General features: G+C 39.2%; 1 protein-coding gene across 3 annotated transcripts in view; it reads right to left on the reverse strand.

The window, feature by feature from the left end:
• Positions 1-13,372: 13,372 nt before the first annotated feature.
• LOC129368943 (centrosomal protein of 128 kDa-like) overlaps positions 13,373-25,490 on the reverse strand; it is a 51,556-nt gene continuing 39,438 nt past the window's right edge. For 2 of the 3 annotated variants that reach the window (XM_055044129.1, XM_055044127.1), the window contains 6 exons: positions 25,289-25,338; positions 24,281-24,304; positions 19,158-19,235; positions 18,890-19,003; positions 15,137-15,245; positions 13,373-14,089 (listed from right to left, as the gene is read on the reverse strand). In XM_055044129.1, coding sequence (XP_054900104.1) covers positions 14,016-14,089; positions 15,137-15,245; positions 18,890-19,003; positions 19,158-19,235; positions 24,281-24,304; positions 25,289-25,338 — 449 coding nt within the window. In that variant the 3' untranslated portion in view covers positions 13,373-14,015. The remainder of the gene's footprint in view (positions 14,090-15,136; positions 15,246-18,889; positions 19,004-19,157; positions 19,236-24,280; positions 24,305-25,288; positions 25,339-25,490) is intronic. The other variant, XM_055044130.1, reaches the window with a different exon arrangement.

The raw sequence follows: 25,490 nt of genomic DNA on the forward strand, positions 1-25,490 counted from the left end.
CGCAACGTGGTAGGAATGGCTTTCGGCTTGAGCTGAGACTTTGCGCGAGATCGCACAGCCAAATGAGACTCCCCACAACCACGCCGCTCCGTTATGAGCTCCTCAACCGCAGGAGCACCTGCGTTCCCTGCTGCCTTTTGCTTTTTCTTTTTTTTTTCTTCCCCCTAACTCAGTCCATATTTCCTGCAAATGGGCCTTCGCAGAGCTGGTCATTAACTTGCAATAGCCCATTGATGTAGGATATCAGTGCACCATGTGTGAGTATATCCAGCTCACACAATGATATTAACTCATTCATCCTGCCACAGGCGAAAAGGAAGCCGCAGGGCCCGGCAGAGATCCATTCAACTGAGGGGACTTTTTCCCCAGTCTGAGCCGTTTACAATGAGAAATTGTATTTGCTCCTCCAAAAGAAAAAAAATAAACAAAAAAAAGAGATTTATATTGTTTGAGTCAGTACAATGGAGGTTAATGTATATTAATTTGAACAAGCGGCGGCGCTCGGACCAAGACGTATCGCCACAATAATGGTAACTGCGGAAGCAGCTAAATCGATACAAGAGTTTGTCATTTGTGTTACTTGTGGATCTTTCCCGTCCGACCCTTTTGGCTTTTTTATTTTTATTTTTTTAAGCGTTTTCTAAGATGCTCCAGGATCTTTCAGCATCCTCAGTGCTCCCACTACGTTCCAGGTGGAGGGCGTTTTCCAGCAGAGCAGCTCCAGTTCTTAATTTGTTTTACAAAAACAGTTAAAAACCAACCAGAGAATCAGTGTGGCGCTCCAATCATTACCTCGCCCAAAACGAGTGTTTGGAGAGAATCGGAGTGTAGCGAAACACTTTCTACTACGCAAATCCAATTATTTCTCTCAGTACTCCACCAAATACCGTCTTATTAGAAGAAGGTACATTTATAAATGCAATTTTCTGTTACCTGTAGTGTTTGTGCACGCTTTTTACAATCCCCAATTTGTTGCTTTTTGATCAGTATCAACCAGTTAGATTGCAAATGGGAGCCAAAAGCAAAATATGAGCCAGGATTTAGAAGACCGACAGAGCTTGCAAGTTGAATTAGAAATAATGTTCATAGATTCAGCTCCAAATGTGTCACACTAATCAGTTTAATTAGGAGCACAAATTATCCAGCAACTTTTACTCTAAAATCCAGGTGGTGCATCCAAATCTGCATATAACTGGTTATATTCAGCTCGACGAAACTCCTATTTCTATCTGTTTTTCTCTCTATCTCTCTCAATATGTTTGTTTTCTTTGTTGTTTTTTTTCTAACATGACTCCCGCCACCATATGTGATTAAGTTGTGTCCAGTGCTTGTTTTCCATGAGAGAGCCTTTTGAGTATATGCTATATATGTTTATTTTCTAGTGTGACTCTATTTCACAACCTATATAATGCTTGAATATATGATATTCACTGTTGGTGGCACATAATTGTACTTAGTGGATTTCAAGAAAATGGGACTGAATAACAATGCAGGCAAGATTTTATTATGTAAAAACACCAATAACAATGAATCAGTGGCAGGTACACTAATAGCAGAGCTAATTTTTCATTTTGCCCTTGAGCATCTTGGCTAACTTACAAAACGTTTAGCGCTTTACCATTTCCTCTAACTTCTAAAATGTCTAGTGCTTTAACATTTTTACTAGCGTTCAAAATGTTTAGCTCACTTAGCTTCAGCTAAATTCATTTTTCATCAGTTTAAAGTTCCCAAAAGCCTGTATCGTTCTTGTTGTTTCCCCTGATTGAAAGGCTTGTTCATTAACAGGCTCCAGCAGATGTCTGACATGCGGAGGATAGATGTAGTTGAACTGTTTGCATCAGCTGTGCTGAAGCTAAAACACAGCATCTAAAAATGGCAGGATTGAAGCTGGTCTGTTTAAAATCCCAAAATGCAATTTTTTTTTGTTGGGTTTTCCTTCTTTATAACAAATTGTAAAAAAAAAAAAAAAACTTTTGCAAGCCACTGTAATTAAACAATTAGACTGCTCAAATTGAGAAATCACAGTGATGGTGATTAAAGCATTAATAACAGCTCAAGGAAACTAAAATAATAGAAGACATGCTAGCTTAGTGAAGCATTTCCTGGAATAAAAACGAACGTCCTCATCCTGATCCTTAAATCAGAAAGCTCGTTACTGGCCATTTTGTCCACTACTTGCATCAGCGGCACGCCGCGGACGAAACGTATCCATTGAATATTAATTTCCTCACACGGCTGTTGGCAGACAAAGTTTATTGATTGGATTTCGTGTAGTGACGACTTCGTCCTTTTAGTCGAATTAATAGAAGTGGATTACATCAGTCGCGCTGATGTCAGCCGGATAATTCATATCTTAATTGACAGAAAAACAATCTACATTTGCTAATGGCTTTTCCAAATGGCTTTCAGCGTGCGTTCGGCAGCATTAGCCGGGCCCTTCTCCCTGCAGGCTTGTAGGCTCCGCGGAGCAGAAACGGGCTCCCCCTCATGCATTAAACAGCTGACAACTGACCTGTCATGAAATTTTTACTCCAGCTAATGAACTGGTTAATCCCATTTAAACACTTTATGGGATGTTTTCCTTCATATAAAACGGCAGCTTTGTAAGGCCGATTGCGGCTTCTGTCGCTCCACAAGCGCCTTGCACATCTGCATTTTGATGGATCCGCTGCACAGATTGCAGGATTCAGTTGTGTTGTTTTTTTTTTTTGTTAGTTTTTTTTTATTTCTACCTCTCGATAAAGATTTAGGAGGACAGTTGAATCCTCCACAGACTGAAAGCAAAGCAGCTGTGAAGGCGACGGTGATCACTCCTGACAGGTAAAATATGAGCCCGGTGACCTTAGCACCGGCGTTATGAAGGACACGCACATACAGACAGTCATGCGTGAACCTCAGGTAGAAGTGCGACTGGCTGCCGGAGTGTGTGTACGTGTGTGGCATTTTTAAATCAAAGTTTGCAGGAGGAAAAAAAAAAGGAATCAAATATGAAGGTAAGTGTGGGTTAAGCATTCGTATTCATCCGTCTCAGCAGGCGGGTTTGGTGATACATTAGCAGAACAGTCAGATATACATTAACGCACTTCTTTCTTTTTGTGTGTCTGCGAGGGCCACACCTCCTCCTATTCTTCCACTCCAGCGCTCAGGTTTCAGTTAGCGCCTCGCTCCTAATTAACTGCAGAGATACGAATGCGCTAATCTGAGCTTTAAATCTTCAGTTCCTCTGACAAAAGCAAAGTTTTTTTTTTTTTTTTTTGCAGGCTGCCACAACTGCATGATAAACAGCAGAACGAGCTTTCTGCTGCCTGGTGGACACAGCGCCATCTAGGGAGCGGATCCGGTCGGGTCAGGTGCTGAGGGAGTTTGTTGCAATGGATGTACAGTAATAATCTGAAGAGAAGTAACTGGCTGGAGGAAAGCTTTGTTAAAGGCTAACTGTGTTGGCTTGCAGAAATACTTTTCACGTTTTTTTTCTTCTTTTTTTAAAAATAAAACCAACACAAACAGAAATGTGTTTTCTTCAGATTTTGCGCAATTGACCAATGGGAAATTGCTTAAACTTAACTAATGCTGCTGCATTTGTTTGAGGTTACATCTCTACAAAAGCAAAATAGCTCATCTGGATTTGGACTGGATAGAGAGAGCCAGTCTTTTACCACAAAAAATCGCAGTTTTCTCTGGACTTTGACTGGACCATTCTAACACGTGAGATTCTGTTGTGCCTCAGATTGTATGTTTATGCTGGTTCTTCTGCTTGAAGCTAAATCTTCACCTGAGCTCCATATTGTATATCTACTCCAAACTAAAAAGTAAGCATTCTCAAAGAAATGATGCTGCCAAAACCAGAATAAAGATTGTGTGTTTAGGATGATACTCGACATTCCTTTTCTTCACCTATTTCGTAATGGAGGTCAAAAGGTTGCATTTTCAGCAGAACACTTTATACCATATACTATGGATGCACATATACATACCAACCAAACTGTTCTGCCTCATATGCATGCATTTTTTCCATGCAAAAATTTACGATTTTCCAGAGTTCCCAGTCTTAACGCGCTAATTAGTGAAGCTGATGTTTTGTTTAGCATTTTTGCTAACTTTGAAAATGTTTACAATACTTACCATCCCCTAAATAAATTTTCTTGTATACATTTGGTAACACTTTGACAGAGCGTGCATAAGACTGACATGACCATGTCAGTCTTACCAGTCTTGGTAAGTAATCACACTTATATTGCAAAGTTGACCATTTCAATGGACTTTTAATGCAAGTTTTATACAAGTGTCACTATTTACCGAATGATACTTCATAACAACAGTCATAAACATTTATGGAATCCTTTATCTTTATGAAGGGTGTTATGTCATTTTTATGACTGTGTCATGTCAGTCATATGCACACCTCATCAAATAAAGTAACATAAATTCTTAAATAAAGGCATTAATATATGTGGTTTTCTAATGTTTGAGTTGAATGAAGTTTAGGAACCATACAAGAAACGGGAACGACAGAAAAGATGACTTGTGCACAACAAGATATCAACAAAAATACAATATATGAAGGCATAATTAATTATAGAATTAATTTGATGCAAATATAATTCCCATTGAAATTAGTGCATTAACATTAGCTGCAACTAAATACTATATAAAGCCAAACTATATCTTTATCTGTAAAGGATTTTGTAATTGTTTTTGCTTTTCATTTCCTTTCAGTCGGAGACTCCCAATAAAGTAACTCCGAATCTGTGGCTGCAAAGTGACAAAGTGTGAAAAAGTGCAAGTGGTGTGAATTCTGTTAGATAATTAAGAAGAAACATTTTCTCGAAAGGGGCTGAGGGCGCGTGAGCTACATATGAAAACACCTGCTTCACTGTTGCTCCGCTGTCATCTGTTGAGCATCAGCATGCATGCGAGGCTGCAGACAGCGGACCGTGACGCCGGTAGCGGCTCCATGAGTACGTCAGGCTGTACTTGTCAGAAAACTGTGTTCAAAACTCTGCCTGCAACTCGATGTGTAATTCACCCGCCGCTTTGGGAAGACGGACCTCCTGTCCAAGCTTGACAGTGTGATTGAATCCTGCGAGAATCCCAATGAAGTGATAAGTGTAGCCCAGTGTTGGAAACGCGAGTGGGGGTTGGTGATGTTAATTTGATGTCTCATTTTTTTCACAAGACTGGAGAGTGTAAATGGATTTTGTTGCAATTGTACATGTGGATCCACAATTGTTTATATTATTAAATTTGACTGTGTCTTGTTGACACTTCGTGCACTCCCTTGTTGTTGTTCACACGTTGGCTCCCGAGAATTTAGAGTCTTTTGATCCGGCCCAACTTCTTTTTAAACATACTTTCATAGTATTAGTCAAAGAAGTAAATTGAATTACCTGCCTTTTACTATTATCAGGTGTATTTAAAGTAACTTGTGGGTTACATAAGTGTCTCAAGCCCAGACCTTCCACCCTCCGCCCCACCACCCGTCTCCCTGCACTCCAACCTGAACCAGATGGGAAGCGCTGCAATCTGGGAACGCAACTAGGCGAGCAAACTTCAAACAGGTGAAGGTGACTGCGGCAAAAGCAGCAGGAAAACATGATAATTGATGCTGGCAGATAATTGGTGATGCTGTCTAAAGAGGCGGTTTTGTATGCCACTCAAATTGGTTCTGCTGCGCTTTGAAAGCAGCGCGGGTTTGACCTGGCTGCCACAAACAGGCATTCTCATCATGGCGGTGGGAAAGAAAAAGCTCTTTTTCTTTTAATTGAAGCTTTTCTTTGAACTTTCCTGGATGGATATATTTAGTGCACGGGAACTCGGCTATAAGACACTAAAGTGAGATTGCAGATCCCAGTTGTGAAGGTTTCTGAATAAATACCCACAGTCGGGTCCAGAAATATTCATGCGTGTCGTAGTGGGAGAGTTAAATTTGTCGATATTCTGCTAATGTAAAAAAAAAAATTTTGCAACTGCGGCATATCCATTAGATAAAAAATTCAATTCAGTTCACGGGTGAGTACGTTTCCTCACACCATGAGCCATTTAAGATCATGGCATTGATCAAGTAAGCAGATTATAGCCTATTCATAATTCAGCCATCATGAGACATCAATGTCTTATCTAAGCATCGGAACAACAAGCTTATACTTGGCTACAAATGTGGTGTTTGGGAGAAATTATAGAATTTACAGAAGAGCTATGGATTCTGCATGTTTGGATGACACAACTTTTTGAACTGTGTGATGCTGTGAGAGCTCTGGTGGAGACAGATTTGTCCGAATATGGTTGGATAAAAAATGATTTCAAACCTATCAATTGTGTGAATTATTTTGGACTGAACTGCTCCACTGTGTGTAAAATCAACGCTCTGATTTGAAGTTCAGCATCGTTGGAAGCAGTCGTGGTGCAATCTCCAGGAGGAAGAGCACGCCGCGGTCCAGACACGTCGGCGCCGTTTACGGTCCTGTTGTTGATTAGGGACGTGTTTTGTCCGAGACTTTTTCAAATTAGTTATTGATTTCCAACCAGCCGAGACTGCCGGGTTTCTAAGTTAAAAGTTTAATTACGCTGACCTTAAAGGTATGCGTTTCGCAAACACTCGATAAAGATGAATTGATCAGATCCAAAATTTCTGCCATTAATTTAGATAGAAACCCTCGTTCGGCGGCCAGGTTGGGAGGAAAGTCTTAAAAAACAATCTGATGAGGTACAAGAATCAGGACTTGTTGATGACTGGGAGAAAACATCTCGATAAAATGTGGTCCAGTTAAATCTGTCTGGACCCAAAAACCCCAGGGCTAAAAAATACTGCTGTCAAAACAGACCTAACCTCTTCCTCGTCCTGTTCACTCATTCATCCCTTGACTAAACTGTGTCCAACACAATCAGTGTGTTTGCTGTTTTTCTCTCAGTCGGACCTTTTGATTTTGTTCCCGACATTCTATGAAAACTGTTGTGTTGGAGAGACTAGAAATCCTATTAGATGACAGTGGACAAATACTTATTTTCAACCTGAGTTAGGAATAATTTTACTGTGATATGTTAAGGCTCTAAAACGGCTGCATTGAAAACAAGCTATTATAGTCATTTTGCTAACTCAAAAAATAAACAGATTCATTCAGCACTCGGTTGATTAACTCAACGTATGAGTTTAAGTGTTCAAACCCAAAAATGGACTGAAGAAAGGAAAAACAAAAATGTCTCAATTCTTATTTCCCAGCCTGCTCTGGAAAGCCTTTTATGACATGAATCTCTTCAGTAGACATCATCTACCTTCCTTCTTTTTATCCTTCCTTCAGAGTCCTACCTCCCTTTCCTTATGGCCTTCTTCCTTCCATTTTTGTATTCCTAATCGATTCTGTTCGTTTCTTCTGCGTTCTTCCTTTTTGTTCTGTCTTCTGCCTCCCTTCTTCCATCTTTCCTTTCCTTCTCTCTGTGACCTATACCTACTGACCTTCCTTTCTTATTTTCATCCTTCTGTCTCCTATCTACTTACCTTCCTTAATTCCTTCTGTGGCCTGCCTCTCACAGAACTCTGGAAAGTTAAGTCTGAATTTTATTTTATTTTTTCCTTGGAAAAACATGTAGCGATACTTTCCCTCCCCCTTCTCTCCTCTTTTCACACTTTATCTGTTCACAACCAATTCCTGCTCCGGTTCCGGTTCGTCACTCTTCATTCAGCGGCCTCACCGACCGGGCTTCGTTTCGTTTGCTCTCTAAATTTCATCCGCACACCGTCTGGAGAAGGGCAGAGCGGCATGAAATAAAAGTATAATCCACCAGCTGAGAACATTCACACCGGTAACACGGAAGAGTCCGGGCTCGGCTCGTTTTCAGGAGGAAACTAAGTGCGAAGTGACAGTGATAGCCTCGCAACACCGAGCGCTAGCTAGCTTCGTCCGAACGGCCGCTGTGGAGCTGCGCGCGCACCTGGGTTCCTTTGCGTAATGACGCTTGATGGCGGGAGCGGGTGGGGGAAGGGTAGATGAGACACTCAGAGCACCAGGAGGTCATTCTGCCATAACGACCTGCAGGCCGAGCGGCTGCCTGCATCTCCACCCGTCTGCTGTTAAACGACAGTCACTCCTCTCTGCCCTGTGACATTTGCATGTTTCCAGCTTCCACAGACATCATCCAGCGCCACATTCTATTTCGACGCGGGTTATGAACGCAAATAGAGAGCAAACAGTCGCACAGAAACATATTTTCTTTGGGCTCGGGAGAGAAAATGAGCCCGATGTCGAGACTCCGGCGCAATAACCCGTTCGCTTATTGAAAAGGCAGCGGCTGGATACACACTCAGTCCTTCTGGCTTAAATGAAAGAGCGGGCCCGGCTTGTCTGATTGAATGGGCTTGTAATGCAAGCCAAATAGATTTGCTCTAATGGGAATCGGCGGAGGTGATGGCTGCAGAGGCTTACGCCAGCATTAAACCTGCAGTAAACAGAAATGGCAACCACCCCATCATGTCCTGATTGCCTGCGAGCCGCAGAAGCAACGCAGAGGAGTTGCTGTGTTTACTAATGGTCGTTTTAGTGGGATAATATCCAGTGAGCCTTAAACTTGCAAATATTAGCTGGAAGGAAAAGGTGATGAATGCGATGTTGCTGCTTTAAATCCTGAGTCACTTGATTGTGACAGACCATTAGTGAAAATTAGATATCTTTTCACTGCAGACTTAACTTTGAAAGAACCAAACATGAGTCAGTTAATTAGCAGGCCCTCTTAATGCCTTGCAATTTCCTTTTTCTTTTTTTAGATCGAACAGACACAACTGTTTCCGTGAACTGCCAAAAGTTACAGGGAAACTAAAACTTTCTATCCATACAAGTTGTCAAGATAGGGCCATCCTTGTTGGGTTCATTTGTCCCCTTAAATTTAGTTTTGGACTTAAGTGTGACTGAGTCAATTGAAGTAAACCCTTTGAGCGACCTGTTCACCCCCTCTCCTGTGATGGCACTGTACCAAGAACTACTGAAAAAAGAACATGAAGACACTGAATGCAACTTTCTTCTTCATAAAATGTAAGCAAAAATGGAGCGGCGTGAGATTTTGGCAGTTTGGTAAAAGGGATTAATTACCTCAACCCCATCTAGCCAGGATGGTGGCTACGTACTTACCAGGTAAAAGATCTTTGGAAGCAACAGGCACAGGGTGACTTCAGAAAGTGCCCCACTGGATGATCACAGCTAATCACTGTGTTGCTCAGAGTGCAGGAACAGATTGGAGAGGTCAGACCTGATGTCAGTGCAGAGGGTGAGGGGTTGTCTGTTTCTTAATAAGCTACTTGTGGCACAAACCTGAGGGAGAAGGTGTGCCAGCGCGTAGAGAGGAGGTCAGGAGTAGGCTCAGACTGTCTGCACAGGTTTAAGTTGGGAGTATTTTTGTACATTTGCATGTTTTCATCACCAAACTCAGCTTAGGCCCTGATTGCTCAGCAAATTTGCATATACACTTGTGGTTGGTATAGAAAAATGAATGCGTGTGTGTGTGTGTGTGGAGAAATCAATTGTGAGCTCATGAATAAGTCTGAGAGCTGAATTATTCTGAATGTCACGCAGCAATCCATTCTGACAGATGTGGGCTCAGGTGGGAGGACTCCAAAACTCTCCGATAGTTGTTGTTTCATGTAGACGGTGGATCTTCCTCTGCTGGGAAACACAAACACGAACCAAAGGCGAGGCGGCAAATTTATTCATCAATGTCTTACCTGGATAAAGTGGAGTTAAGTTAGACTAATGGTGGGGCAGAATATAAATGCGGAGAGCAGTCTGCTGGGAGCTGCAGAACTGATCCTGTAGTCTGAGCGCGCTTTGCAAAGTGGGGCTGCTTTTCCACGGGATACACCTACCGTGTCACCAAGACACAGATCACAAGAACGGAAGGCTGATTACTTGTGATTGTGCGTGAGTGACTCAGCCAAACACAGCAGATTTTACGTGCTTCAGCGGATGTGAGGATATTGGCGTGAGGACGACTGACTGAGATTACTCATCGGCGTTATGTAAACTTGAGCAGAGTCTGAAGGAGAGGAAATAACAGGCAGGTGAATCTGAAGCAGTATTTGTACTCAGCCCCATCCATGTGCAATCAGATGTGCAGTGCTAATTTTCTGACACATTTTGCCTGCAGTTTGGTTTTTGTGACAGCAATGTTCTCTATTGAGATGCAGAGGCATTTCCAAAACATCTGGATGTCACCAAGCTTCATATATTTTGGGGCCTTTAGGAGCAAAAAAGAATGAAAACAAATGTGCCCCATATGTTTCCGCCTCTCCCCCAGAAAAAAAAAATACATTAATTCTTTTCTTTTGTGTGTGCTTTTAAAATATATATATATATATATATATATATATATATATATATATATATATATATATATATATATATAATGTTATTTCGTCATCAAAAACATACCTGGATTGTTACCTTGATTCTTTCATGAATGTTTGAGAAATATTTTATTCTCCTATGGCAACTGCTGTGCAAAACACCTGGATGGACATAGCTCCGCCTTCAAGGCACAACTCCTCCTCTGAGCTCAGTTTCCAAGCCGCCGTCTCACAGAGCAGCTTACCACTGTGACTTCCCCATTCAGTTCCTTCAGACTAGCCAACAGCAATTAGCAAACAACTGGTGGAAGTGCACATCAGCGGATCTCATTATAGTGAAACACTGGTAAAAACCTTGTTAAAGAGTTAATAGAGGAGGCATGTTGTGACAACTTGCTGAAGAAAAAGCAGGAGTTTCTTAAAGAGAGAGGCCCAATTTCAAGGCGTTAAATTACAAATTTCTTCTTAGTATATTGAATATGTATACATATATTTGTACTCTCTACACACTGCTATCAGTTGTTAAAATGGCACTTTGTGGTAGGAAAACACATAATACTGCCCATGTTCCCATTAAGTCACAATATTTGTACCCTTAAATTTCCGTTTCAGGGTACAGGGTAGTTTTCCCACTGGATCTGAGTTTGAAGTTTATATTTATAGTCAGAAGTTTGGGGAGGAACCATTCAGGTGAGGCCTGAATGAAGCCTTACAGCTCCGGGCTCAGTTGACTTTGCCACATAAAGCGAGGACTCGTAACACGGCCCCAAAATTGCACGTGTTGCACAGCAATTTGTTTCCACTGTGTTATTAAGTCCTTTAAAAATGAGACATTTCCTTTTAAAAAATGTTTAGATAAGAGGGCTTTAGAACCGCAAAATGCCAAAGCTTTCATAAGGTTTGACTTTTAGAAGCGGCCACTTTGCTGTCACAATTCTTTCTCTCCCTCTCTCGTTCTCTGAATATTATATTCTTCAGCACAAAAGACACCCACAGCAGTTTCAAACACAGAAACACAAAGCTCTGGCACCTTTAATGCACCACCACTCAAGAAGTTGGGAGTAGTAAATGTATTTTTTTCCCTCCTAAATATTAAAAGTAACATATAACTCAAGAGAAAGTGAAGGATCAGTCAACAAACTACCAGAACCAGAGTGCCAAGCTGAAAGTTTTAGCAAAATATCGGCAAACGTGAGCAACTTTTTTCAGTTTGTCACATCAAAACTAGAAACTTCAATGTATCGTATCAGGACTTTGTATTCCACATCGACACAATGTCGTGGATACTTACGAAATATGTACAGTAATCAGTAGAAATGCAGTAAAGTTTGTGGTCGCAACATAATAAAATAAGACGATGGTCCTGTGTCTCATTAGTCAAAAATAGACTTGGAAAAAAAAAAAAGAGAGAGAGAGAGAGAGAGGTGATAGTCATGCACAAGATGTTACATTGAGTCTATATTTACCAGGAGGTGAAAAGACTGCACTGAAACTGGAATAAGAAGAAACCTCTCCAAGGCCGATCAGAGAACATGTATAAGAAAAAGTATCCGGTGATTTCCTTTAAATACATGTAACGGCTAAATCTTATAACCATGTAAGTAGTCACGAAGGACCTGCTCTTGTCTCTTTTGAGTCCCTATGGATACACTAAATAAAATTTTAAACGTTCAAGGAGAAGGACTGAAGAATTGCGTCAGAAAAGTCTCAAGTTCCACAGAAAATCTGGAACTCTGTATGAGGAAAAGCAGAAAGTGTCTCTGACCTTTGTAAGTGTCTGCAGCTGCCGTTTGTGAGCATAAAGTTCAGCACGTAAAAACAGACAAAAAAGCAACTTTTCTTCACAGTGTTTTTCACTTTGTGTATCCACTGTGAGCACAAAATATATGATGTTCAACAGATTGCCTTAAATGGGAAACAGCTGTTTCCAAACATGCTTCAACTGCAAAAAGGGATTTTCTCAGTGTCTGAACCAAATGATTCCAGGTGCTGTCTGACTTGAGAGCAGTAGGAATGATTTGAAGTGACAACAGCTGTGTTTCCATTACAAATGTGTGCAAACTTTGTCGATAATCGGCTAATGTCAAAAAAACTATTTTGCAATTGCTGTGTTTCCATTAAATGAAGAAACTTAACATTGAAGTCATTAAAATTTATGGCGGTGACAGACGTAAATATAAGAGCTATATCCATGTTGGTGCTCATCAGCAGCCATAAAAAGAGACGTCGCCGTCTTATTCAGGCATTGGAGAGACAAGGTCCTTATTTTTGGGACCTTGGGATCTAGACAAGCTTTGGGTTCAACTCTTTTGAAGGACAAACTCAACTTTTGATGCACTATACAAGAGCTTAGCTGCACATCGCCAAGGCAGGACAGCAGCTACAAATAAGCGCGTGTGCAAACTGGTGTGACACACACTGTTTCCATTAAGCGAATTTATCTTTATAATTGGATTTTTAATTTTTTTGGTCATTGAAAACATGGCTATAGAAGTCCTTGAAAATTCTTTTCACAGTTTAACCCTCTGAAGGAAAACATATTAACAGGGAGGAGAAAAGTGAAACTTGCTACACCGCTGCATGGCTCACTTACAAAAACCAGGTTATTCTGGTTGTCACAGTGAAGAGCTGCAGCCAAATTGGACTCATGAAAATGTTCTTAAATTTCTCCACAGGGTGCCAGTTTATTAATATCTCTGACATTTCTCCTTTCTTCTCTTGACTGCAAAAATCTCCATCTAAATCTTCATTTTCTTACCTGTAATTCGAGCTAGTGTCTCTGATTTTGTTTTATGCAACAATGTCGGCGCTTGATAATCAAAATGTAACACCTTTTTAAAACTTGTCTTCTCAGATGCCTTGTGCTTGGATATGAATATTACTATCACTAGTAACATGCTTTAAGACAATAAAAAAATAGCAAAAATAATTTAATGCTGTTAATGCTGCTTTTTAGCACAAATGTAAGAAAAACAAAAAAGAGTGATGATTTTAAGTAACTAAATTCCTGACAGATATTAGTAAAAAATTTACTTTCATGACAGCTTATAAATGCATAAAATATAAATTTTATTTGATAAATGTAAGGTTTCTGAGTTACAAACAAGGAACATTTAAAAGCGAAGACATTTTTAAAAAGTACATATTAGAAACTGCAACGTTAATTTGCAGCACACTTGTGGAACAATTCATAAAAACACCCATCTGTGCTTGTTTCCTGAACAAATATCTACTGCATCGCACAAAAATGAAGAGATGGTCAAACATTTCATGATGAACACAGTAACTACAAGTTAGGAAAAACAACTGCAGCTTGTTGAAATGGCATCGGAGTTTTGTTGGTCGCTCGAAAGTTTTAGCACAAACACATTGGCATGATGACAGATAACAGCGACACAGGTAATAGTAAAATATATATTGGTCTCAAGCTTTATAAATATTTTAAATATAGGTTCTTTCAAATGGCATCAAAAGTCTTCACAGTTGTGCTTCCCTCACAGCAAAAAGACAAGCCGTTACTCCTTCAGTGTTTTAAGAAATGTCTCTAACATTCCTGAGCTAATTGGAGATGGGATTAGCGTTGAACCGGGGACCTCTTACCGCAGAGGAGCAGGTTGTGGGTGAGCACCAGGCAGCAAGAGATGCTGAGGCTCGCAGAGATCCGGTTAAAGGTTTGCTCATCCCTGAACTAACGCGTGAACGGTCGAGACCCGTCGCCTTGGGTGTCATCCCGGTCTGTGGTGGTCAGGCGTCTGGGAGGAGCTGCAGCAAGGAGGAACAAAGCACGACAAGACAACATAAACAGACATGCTCAGTATTTTAGTGCTTTGTCATGGTTCTGCTCAGTCTTCTGAAAGTTGTCATGTGTGTTTACCTATTACCTACGCTTCATCACTCAGAAAATAGGCAATTGTAAAAAATAGAATGAAAATACCAGTGAAAATCTGTTAGTTTTGATAAACAGTTGGTTCTTTGCTAGATGTGTAAAGTGGTGCCATTCACTGCAAAAGCTAAGTCTTACTGACTAGTTTTGGTCTAGTTTCTAATGTAGATGTCTTAGTACACTTGAAATATGTCGGAAATAACTTACAAGTAACCTTTCAGCAAGAATTAGAAGTTTGTTTTAAGAAAATGATTCCTTAATATTGTAGATATTGCAGATTATTTTATTTACAGCAAGACATTTTTCCCACATGTTACTGGTTAGAAAAGTGGGATGAGGCACAATGTGAAATCTATTACCACAACACTAATGATAGGTCAAGGTAAATGTGAGTCTGTGTATATTTCGGAATAAAAAATCCTTGAGATTTGTGCTTGTGGAAGAAATAAGAAGCTGCAGACAGTTCTCTGATTTTTGTGATAAATATTTAAATATTTCATCTTTAAGTAAGAATTAGCAAAACCAAATGTTGAAATGTACATGTTAGCATCTTTTCACACTTTTAGAGAAGGAGGCGCGGTCCATCTGCAGGGAACGTCCATGTTTTCAAACAGATTTTCTAAAACCTGCTGCATTCTTGACGCACTGTTTTGACAGACATACTCAAATCCAGCTGGACTTAAGTTTTTCAGCGTGTATTTATTGGAGCCCACATACAAGGTATGTGGCAGCTGCCCTCTACTCAAATTGGCTCGGGAAAACTGAAGAAAATAAATATCCTTATGAGATCCGAGAAAGGGCTGAGAAATGAATGTGCAGGTGGAGAACATGGGAGATTCAAAATCTGATTACAAAAGGAAAAGTTTAAAAGGAGGAAGGAGAGCTATGATCAAAAGGTTCCCAGAGAGAAAGGGATGCACACTCACAGAGACAGTCGGGCTTCACTCTGCTGCTCAGGAATGTGCTGGGGCCTTTGATGGAAGAAGAAAGAGCAGCTAGTCTCAGACTCCTGGAGGTTGCATCCAACGTTTCTTCCTGGAAATACAGAAAGATGGAAGAAAAAAAAACTGAGGGGAAAAAAAGACTGTTATTATGAGGTGTAAATAGTGGGGCAACTTTATCTCCAAATAACTTTTTTTATGGCCAAACTTCAGTCGCTTTCTCACAGCTGGAAATGAGAGGCAAGGCTAATAGAGCTTTTATAGAAACTCTCACAAAGATAATTGATTCGGTTGTGTGTGAATCAATTATCACACCTGGATCAGTCTCCAGGTTTGTGCAACTGTTGTATTTCTAAAGTGTTGTCTGACAATGTTATTTGCTTACCTAATGGCAAACTGAACAGTAAAACAAAGTTTGTAAGAAAATTGAAATTTGGGTTCAACACAATTTGATCTAAAAAAGGTGAATTTTACGCAATGTTGGGCTTCTAAAGCAACAGCTATGTTGCTATGTTTATTAGTGTTGATTCACAGCAAAACCACAATATGAAGACTAAAGGAAATCAAACCCACTGCCCCTAAAAAACCATGACTCAACTTTGTAGGGTTTTTTTTTTTTTTTTTTTTGCTCAAGTTTACATCTGAGACTTTTAATGATTTATTTGAACTTTTTCCCCCAGCTACAACTTTAATATATTCAATTATATATATTGGGCTCGAATAAATACACTTTCTTAGCTATATTTGATTAAATGGCAGTTAGGCAGAAACCACACACTTTTTGTAGCACTCAACAAGCTCTTGGTGTAATTTTAATTGCATATTTGAGAACTCATTTTATCTGAAGTGGTAGAGCCTATTTTAATTAGTCGGTTTTCCTGGTACGGTCCTGGCTTTTAAGTATAGCTCGCAAATTTTCAACAGGGTCAAGATGGGTTGTTTTAAAAATCTAATGTTTGCCTGATTTAATTCCAAAAAAACTGTTCTGATGTATGTTTTTTGTTGTAAAATTTCAACAATCTAGTTTTTGTTTTGAAGTGTAGTCTTACTCAATATTTGAGGAAAGCAAGCATAAGAAAAAGCACAATATGGTCATCAACAATTTTTTTGAGCAGGTAAAAGATGGAAGAGGTTTTAAAGCTCTTCCAAACTTTCCTCCAGATATTGTGACAAAACAAATTGACGCCATTTGTATTTGGAGCTTGGTTAGCACCGCTGCAGTGCATCCTGATATTAAATCTTCATGCTTTGTTTTCCAAAAGTGGATGAAGATAGTTTACGTAGCAGTTCGTTTTTCTCTTCTCATGTTCTTTTTTTTAAATCCCCCCCATTATCTGTAACTTGAAGTTAGCATCAGCTTTGCTACACACTGTAATGGCATAGTGCTTTTAGCCTCAGTGAAACTAATGTTCATCACTCCTGCTTTACGGTTAACGCAACTAAGTTTTTAGACAGCGACACCGACATCTGATATTTTCTTTAATCTGATGCAGACAGCTTTGGTGTTCCAAGAGCACAATAATCAAAAATACACATAAAAATATATTTAGTACGTTAACATTAGCCTTCTGAAAGGACCCTCAACCCAGCTAATAATCTAAAGATACTTAAGGGCAACGTCTATGACAGGACACTAACTTTTTTAAATAAGCGCTATTAATTCTGATAAGATGGTCAAATATCCCACCAAAAGTAATACATATATTTCCAGAACTGTACATTTAAGGCCTGTTACTATATATTTTTCAAAGAAAATACAACATTAAAATTAGTGCAACAAATTCTTCAAGAAAGTCTGTTTTATTATTAGTCAACCCTGAACTAAAGTAAAATTCAAATGAATCATTAATAACCTCAAGTTACTATTCTTGCTGATGATGTGAGTATATAAGCATCTGACTGGAACTGTACATAGATTACAGATCAACATTTGAACCTGTGAACGTTTTCTTCCACCTGTTTTTGTTTAAATAAACCACAAGTGAGCAGCAGCCATTAAGCTGATGCAAATGTCACTTATCACTTATCATGGGAGTCATTAAGCAAAGTGAGAGGTAATCTAGAAGAGCAAAACCACTTAAAGAGTGACTGCATGACTATTGAGAGGAGGTTGCAGACTGCTGATAGCAATCAGCTGTCAACAGTGATGTCTTAATGGCTCCCCTGACTGTTTTTCCAGCAAAGAACATAAACGGGGCAATTAAAGGAGACTGGTAATCGTTAGGTTTCATTTGAACGTCCATTTGTGCTGCTGCACTCGGACCTTCTCCGAGACATTACTGCCACCTGAAATTATTCATTTATTCATAGAACTTGTAAATGAGGTGCGGTGCATGCAGTAGCTTGTGTGGGTGAGTTATTCATGAAAATGCTGTCAGAGTTAGAAAATCCTTATCCAAACAGCCACTGTTCGAACAAAGCAGTGCTATTAGGTGGACTTGGATAAAAGGTGGTGTTGCTGAGAAAGCCCAGTTTTTAAAAAAAAGGAATTAAACATTTCATTCTGTGTGTGTGTGGTAATGTGTTCTTGTTTATGTGACCTCCTGCACTTTTTCAGATCATCAGGCCTTATTGGGACAAAAGTTGGATTCCCTGATTAAACTGAACAACATACTCATCAACAAACATCAAGGAGCAGAAATGACTCTGAATAAAATACAACAATCCATTTTCAAAAGCAGACTTGTCCAAGCTTAGTCATGTGGAATTTCAAAATTAAAGTATTTGACTTACATCAAAATCCTTTTTTTTTAAATTAGAAATGCATAAATACATCCATTATCCCATCCCCCAATAAAATCAACTAAACATAATGTTTTCATAAAATAAAGTAGTATGACTGGTGAAGAGATCTCTAAATCACATCAATACAAAAAATAAAAATGCTGTATTAAAAGAAAGGTGTCCAGTTTTCTACATTTCCTAAAATGTGATTAATTAAAATATCTAGTATTCCACATAGAATTTTCCAGTTTATGAAAAATGTAATTTCTAAAAATTTTGCCATAAAACAAAATTTCTTTAAAAAGTGTACCTATATATTGAACACCTGTGTTGACAAGCCAAATTTGGATTGAGGGCCACATAAAACCATCCTAAGGGCCAAAATCGGACACTCCTGGTCCATACTCCCATAGCTATGGGGGGAAAAAAATTTTGTCAGGAACAACTAGTCAGCAGAGAAGCAATGCCACTGTCCCTATCAACAAGGGGTGACTGGACAAGTTGCCAATGAGACTGAGTCCTCTTGAGCAAGGTAGAGATTTCCTTGTTTTCTGTAACAAGACCCTCCAGGAGCGACGTGAAAAAGTTCTACACCCTTGGAAACGTTTTATACAGCAGAAACGGACAGAAACACAAACCTAAAGACACAGCAGGGATCAATGCAGAGATGTAAAGTGATATTTTGAGAAAAAACAAACTAAATTGATTTTAATTAAAAGACTTACAGGACGTTGTCCTTATGTAGCAATTTGATTGGCTGACATATCTTTGCACAAAACTGCCCCCTATGGATTTGGGACATTTAAAGTAATGTAGTGGACCAAGGCCTAGGAGTTTCAAAGATGTTGATCAAAGTGTCAGGTCTCTGAGCATGTACAAGAGGACAGAATGTTGTGGTGTGGGGTAAAATGAAGGATAGTATTATTATTAGTATCATTATTTAAACGAATCGAAGTCATTGCAACAGCTTAAAGACATAAATACAAATGTGTGTGTGTCTACATTATGTCCTACTCTGTACTCTTGGATTCTGCGTTTGGACTCGTCCAGCTGGTCCTGCAGGTCCTGGACGATCTCTTTGTATCTACCACAGCGCTGCTCTACAAACGCCATCTGTTGCCGTGATTCCTGAATAAACCGAACAGAGGCTGTTGTCACAACCAAGCAGACATGAGACTCGGCTGTTTCCAACCAAGTGGAGCTTCCTAAAGCTTCAGCAGTGCTGAGTACTGAATTCAAAACAGTTAGAATGAAGATCCACATGGACCTGATTTCAACCCACCTCCAAATCTTTGAAGTTGTCTAGCAGACATTGTTTTTCTGGAACCGACTCCAAGTGCTCCAGTGCTATTCTCGTATTCTATCCGCAGGCACACACACACATATATGTACATATGTATATAAAATCAGTCTAACAGGGAGGGAATTCAAGGAAACATAATCCACTTATCTCATATTGGCATCTGAATCTTGTAATTAAAAGATAAGAACTGCAGTATTTCAGAACTTGTCTAAAAATGATTAAATCTTTTTACTTTCCATACATTGCGTATAACTCTGTGACTTAATGATACCTTCAAGGTACAAAAGGTACGAAAGAAAATCTAGAAATTAAAAATAAGTGCAAGCATAACCAAGAAAAACCTGAAAAAACGAGTAGCAAAGATGGAAAAATCAAACAGCGTGAAATGAGATTGTTCAAGGTTCACATTAAAACAAGATAACTTTTGACAGCTGCACACTCTGATGAGATATTTATGGGTGTTTCAGCTCTGCAGAGTCAACTGGCAGCTTTATAAAAAAGACAAAGTAAAGAGTCTAAAGCCAACTGTGTTAGCTGTACTGTTGCCTAGATTTCATGCATTCCTATTTTACAGTTTCATATGTTATTAGACATTTTGGAAAGATTAACTGCTTTAAAAGAAAGTGAAAAGTTATGCACATAGAAAGCTTTACTTAGACTACATGCAGATATTGTTCCAGGGAGCTTTTATGTATTCAAAAGTAAAGAATAGTTTTATTTTCTTCAGCTTTAACAATGTTAACTAGTAAATCACTATCATTCTACAAAATATAATGATTTTGTCTCAGTGTAGCAAAATCTACTTCCCCTCGGATTTCTTTAGATTGCCTCTCAGAAACAAGACTTGCTTATTAAAAAGATTCGAAGCCATCTAATCAATATATTTCCTGGCTTTCTGAACATCAGCCATTTGTTGTTTTCATATTTCATCTAAGCAAATAGAAAACTTTGATTTGAATGCTTTGGTCATTCAATAACAACAGTCTGTTACAAAAATTGCTCTCCATTTTGGACAGAAAAGATTGATAGACAAAATCAAATTTCAGCAACAATTTACCATCCAGCAAAATAAGTAAAAATGCACAGATGTAAAAATTTGGACTAATATTGATATCCAGTTTTTTTTTCTTACAGATATTTACATATATTGTATGTAGTATATTTTAATTACATATTCTCCTACCCTTTCGACATTGAAAAAACAACCACACCATTAACATTGTTTCTCTACTTCAGTTAAACACTCCTCAGACTTGTGCTGCGTCACTGTCACAATCACATGACCAAACAGAAACCACATGACCGACCTCTTCCAGAAATACAAATGGCAGCAAGATGAAAATAAAACATTGATTTATTAGCCTAGTTTTACTTATGGAGCCAATACCTAGATGTTAAAAAATGACTCACATCAGTTGATTATGTTAATGCTGATATATCATGTATCCCTCCTGTGGGGGTTTAATTAGAGGGGCTGCAACAGATGAAAGCCTGAAAGTTGGTAGTTAGAAAACAACTTTATGTGGGGTAAGTTGAAGGATAGTATTATTACTAGTATCGCTATTTAAATGAAACCTCCAACCAAAATGCAATGACTAAGATGGAAGTCCATCCATTTTAGCTCAGATCCTGTTTACTTTCTGAGAACGAACCCGGGCTTCTGCTCCAGGTTCTGTCAACTCTCTCGGCCAGAACGATTTGCCAGCTACTCACCAAAGAGCTGTCTAAACAGGGAGTTCACTCTGAGGCTGGAAGTTTTTGAAATGTTTCCTTCTATTGGAATTCCAAATATTAAGCATTCTGAAAAAACTATCCTGCTGAGAGACTGAGAAGTTTTGGTAAATAAAACAATGCAATCAAATTTTAACCAAGTTGATCCAGGCCAGGTTAGTCTGATTGGGTGCATCGTCTCATCTCAGCTTCTGCTGGCTGGTCAGTCAATCATCTTTTCCCCAGTCTTCATCACATCCCATGCCTGACTCCGCTCTCAAAAGGACACACAAGTCAGAGTTTTTGACACATCTTTTAGATAACTGCTCAAAAAAATATTCTACTTTTCAGCACCATTTGTTTACTCTTTCCAGAGAACTGATGATTTCAAATTGTAAAAGAATATCATCATCTAGGGTCGGTGTATGACTTCAACACCTCACATTCTCAGAGGTATTGCCATTAAAGGAGGAACAATGCTGCATTTGTAGTCACTGCATCTGGGCAAGCTAAAGAGCAGTATTTGGTTTATTCTTGTATTACCTAAAGATGATTTTACAATTCTTGGTCAGAATAATGAAGTATTTCCGCAGGAGTAAGAATAAGTATATTGAAGATCAACTTTTACACATTGCTTTACACTACAATGTTTTAAATGCAAGACTGCCAAATTGGGTATAGAGGATGGGACTGGTGAGGAATGTCAGGCATTCTTACTTGAAGCTTTTGAAACGGATTTCTTTTTGTTTTAATTTAGAACTTCTAATTTTTGACTAAAGTAATCAAAATGCAGTCAAAATGCAACCTCCAACCAAAATGCAGTGACAATGAATGGAGACTTTTATTTTTCTCTTTTTAATAAGCAGAACCAGCCAATGTCATTGTTCTGTTACACTACAGTTATATGTAGGTGTGCTTTTTGAAAACCTCAGTTTATACAGGGTGATATGAGCTTTCAAAAATTTGAGGTCTACTGCATCAGTCTTAGCTTAACAGTGACAGATTTGTCAGGCCCACAGTTGGGTCTTGACAAGATTCAAACCAATTTCCCAAAAATGGGTCTTTCAGATGCTGGTATTTGCTGCAAACAATTTTTTGACCTGACACCCCATATTTTGTCCTCTATTTCTTCTAATTCAACTTTACAGTGGCTTTGTAGTAAGAACAGGATATCGGTAGGTTTTACCGACTCATATTTAAGACTTTTAAAGACCATTCATTAAGACCTATATCAGGTCTTAATTAAATTTAAGACCTGATCCATGACAGAAAAAAAAAAAAACATTTTCTTTATTCACAGTCACAGGCTTAGCCCCTAGGGCTGAGCACAGCCCTAGGAGCAAAAATCATAAAGCACTGAGTCTCAATTGGGGTTGGCAACAGAAGTGAGCCAATGGTGAGGGCCAACATTGTCTATCCAACAGTTAATACATTTTTAATTGTCCATGATTAACAAAAAAACAAAAAACACCTAGCTAGTTTGTGGTAGCCCCAACTGCCTTGAGTCACAGAACGTAATGAAGATGTCTGCACGCCACTCAAACTTTTGGCTGACACAACAAAATTAAATACTATGCAGAATAGGTGAGATTAAATAGTTCTGCCACAACATATATGTGGGCCTGGGATGAACATATAAGGCCAACTTAGATTATTTTTTGTAATGAGTTTAAGACATTTTAAAGCCTTTACTTTTAGATGATAATCGTAAGACTTTTTGGGACGTTTTAAGGATGTGCGGGCACCCTGAAAGTTTGGTGACAAACTGTATACTATCTGGCCAATTCAAATAGCAGTCAAGAATTTCTGTCACAACTCACTCATCAGATCTTACATCAGCAGAGATCTGGCTGCGCTGCTATATTCACATTTCCGTGGTTAGCTTCAGAAATTGCCCTGTTTCTACTCGAGGTTGGTGTGTTTAAGCAGCAAAAGGAAACTGGCTGTTAGGAGGCATCACCGACTGTCACGCTGACATATTAGTAAGATTTGCTGGGTGATCCTGAGCAGCTGGGCTGAGTGGAGAACGGGTCGATGTGTTCCCACTGCCGGCAGAAAATGCAGGAGTTGATGGAGGTTCGAGACATCTCCTATTCCGTCTTGTTGCAGCGAACTGAAGGCTAAAGCTGACAAGCATGGCGTATAATTGTGACAGATGGTCCTTGTGTGTTAAGACAGGTTCCTACACTTATTTATTTATTTATTTTTAGGGCTGTTAAAGGCACTCGGGTCAATGCAACCTCTGATCAGAGCAAACGAATTTCTATCAGACATCTAATTGCTGATTAAGGATGTTGGCGGTGGTCATTAATAGTGCGGAGGGTAGAATCAATACCATATTGTCATTAAGGCTCACTTCTGGGCACCATCAGCAAAACTTGTAATGATTAACGGAGCCTCTGAGCCTCGACTAAAACAATCATTTCTCACCCTGGATAAGTCTTCTTGGGCAGTCAAACAAATCTTTAGGGTTACCATGTAGTTTTCAAAATATGGAATTTCCTTCCAGCATTTTCAATATCAGTATGGAAAAAGGATATAGAGAAAATATGAAAAGCTAACTTTCTGAAATAAAAGGACTAAGTTTCAGAATAAAACTTGGTCCATTGTTTCATTGTCTGATTTGACCACATGTAAGGGCACTCTTTACATGTAAAGGCACAAGGAAGTTTAAGATCATATTATCCCACTGCAATAGTGAAATAAAATCACAAAAATGATAAAATTTTAGTTTATCACAACTGAAATGTTTCAAGAATGAAACAAGGTGGCATGTGGTTTCTTTAAATCACCAAATAATGAGATTTAAAGTCGTCAAAGGTAAAAGAGCTTACGGCATTGTTATCTCAACATAATGAGCACTAAAAATCAAATTTAATCAAAAATAACAGAACACTGAAAGAGCTTGATGCTAAGTGATATAGACGGTTATAATAAAAAAGCTTGAGGTGTTATTTTGAGGTGAGATGTTTTGGTGGCTTCTTCAACAGAGTAAGACTAGGTCTCTTTATTTCAACGTAGCAAGATAATACAATAGTTATCTCATGTGAGCAACTGAAAAAAAAAAAATTATGCACAACATCTGAATTTTTGGATTCACAAACACATGCTTATTCATAAAGATTTATGGCTCTCATAGCTGACTGTGATTCTACATATACACCATCTCATGCTGGACATTTGTGTCAAAATCAGTCTAAAAAAATCAACAAATATTTGAAAACTGTAGCAGGAAAGGTCTTAAAGTTTGACCTTTCCACCTAAATTTACAGGTGAACCAGTTTATATGGCTAAATCAAATCATACTGGTACAATTTTAACTTCAATATGATATTTAAATAAAATCTTCATTGAACTTCCACAGTAACGTACTACAAGAAATCAAATCTTACCATCTCCAGATCCAACACACGATCCTAAAACAGAAATAAAACGCAACAGATTAGGATTAAGGATGAATTGAAACCTGAACGTGAACAAGTGAAGTTCAAACACAGGATGCTTCCATGTGTGCAAAACTAAGTCCAGGTAACAGCTCAGCACGACTAAGAAAAAACAAAAGAAACACAGCAGATGCATGTAGAAGAAAAAAAAACCTTGAAAGAAGAGAGGAATAGGGTGTTCTAACATAACAAGAGAAGAAAACGCAGCGGCTGGGGAGAGTTCTTCTTATCATGCTCTCAAAGACAAAATGCTCCATCCTCTCCTCCAGCTCCTGACTGATGTTCCCTCGCTAACGATGCATAAGTGATGCTTTGGCTCTTATCTGCCACTCAAACGTACACCTGCCTCTCCCTGCAGAAGGCATCCCTCTCTCCCCCGTTTTCTGCAATGTCTTGATGCTTTCAGGCAAGGGTTTTTTTTCCCTCCTCCCCACCCATCTTTCGTTTTAACTCATCGGTGTCCCTCGTGCTTTCCGTTTTCTGCCTCTTTACATGTAAATCATCCTTGCAGATGCGATTCAGTGTGTTTATGTGTGTACGTGCATCTGCTTTGCATTTTAATGGGGTGTAAAAGCGCCAGCGAGACTCCGGCGGGGGCCGGTCAACTCCGGCTTAGGTGAGTGGGTGGCCTGCCAAGAGGAGAAAAAAAAATGACAAGGCCTTTAGTGACTTTTAAACTCCAAGGCCTTGTGTCTGCAGTAATTAGCTATTTGCTCAACCAAGCCCTGGAGGAGTCTGCCAGGCGCACAGCTGTGCAGTAGAGTGGGGTAGGAGTGGATGGGGGGGCAGAATCAGAGAAATGTGATTCGGCTGAAAAAACAGCTGACGTGCAGAAAAAGACAAAGGGAAAAACGTGTTGTCTCTTTCTGAAGTGGAAAGAGGGGAAAGACGAAAACAAATAAAAAATAAATCTACAAACGGATCCAGCACAGATTATTGAAAATATATTAATCTGACCTGAAGGCTTCTCATTTCTTCCTCTTTTGTGTGACTCCTCTCCAGCAGCTCTGAAAACGAGGAGACTGCGTGAGATAAGATGCTACGGCTGAAAAGCAGAGCTCTCAGAACCACGCTCACTTTGAAGACGCTCCCTGAAATCCAAGCTAGCTTCATTAATCCAGAATGCGCTCTGCTCGTTTGCTGGTTGTTTTTGTTTTCA

This window comes from Poeciliopsis prolifica, unplaced genomic scaffold, assembly GCF_027474105.1.
Source record: "Poeciliopsis prolifica strain line A6 unplaced genomic scaffold, Auburn_PproV2 SCAFFOLD020, whole genome shotgun sequence".
NCBI lineage: Eukaryota > Metazoa > Chordata > Actinopteri > Cyprinodontiformes > Poeciliidae > Poeciliopsis > Poeciliopsis prolifica.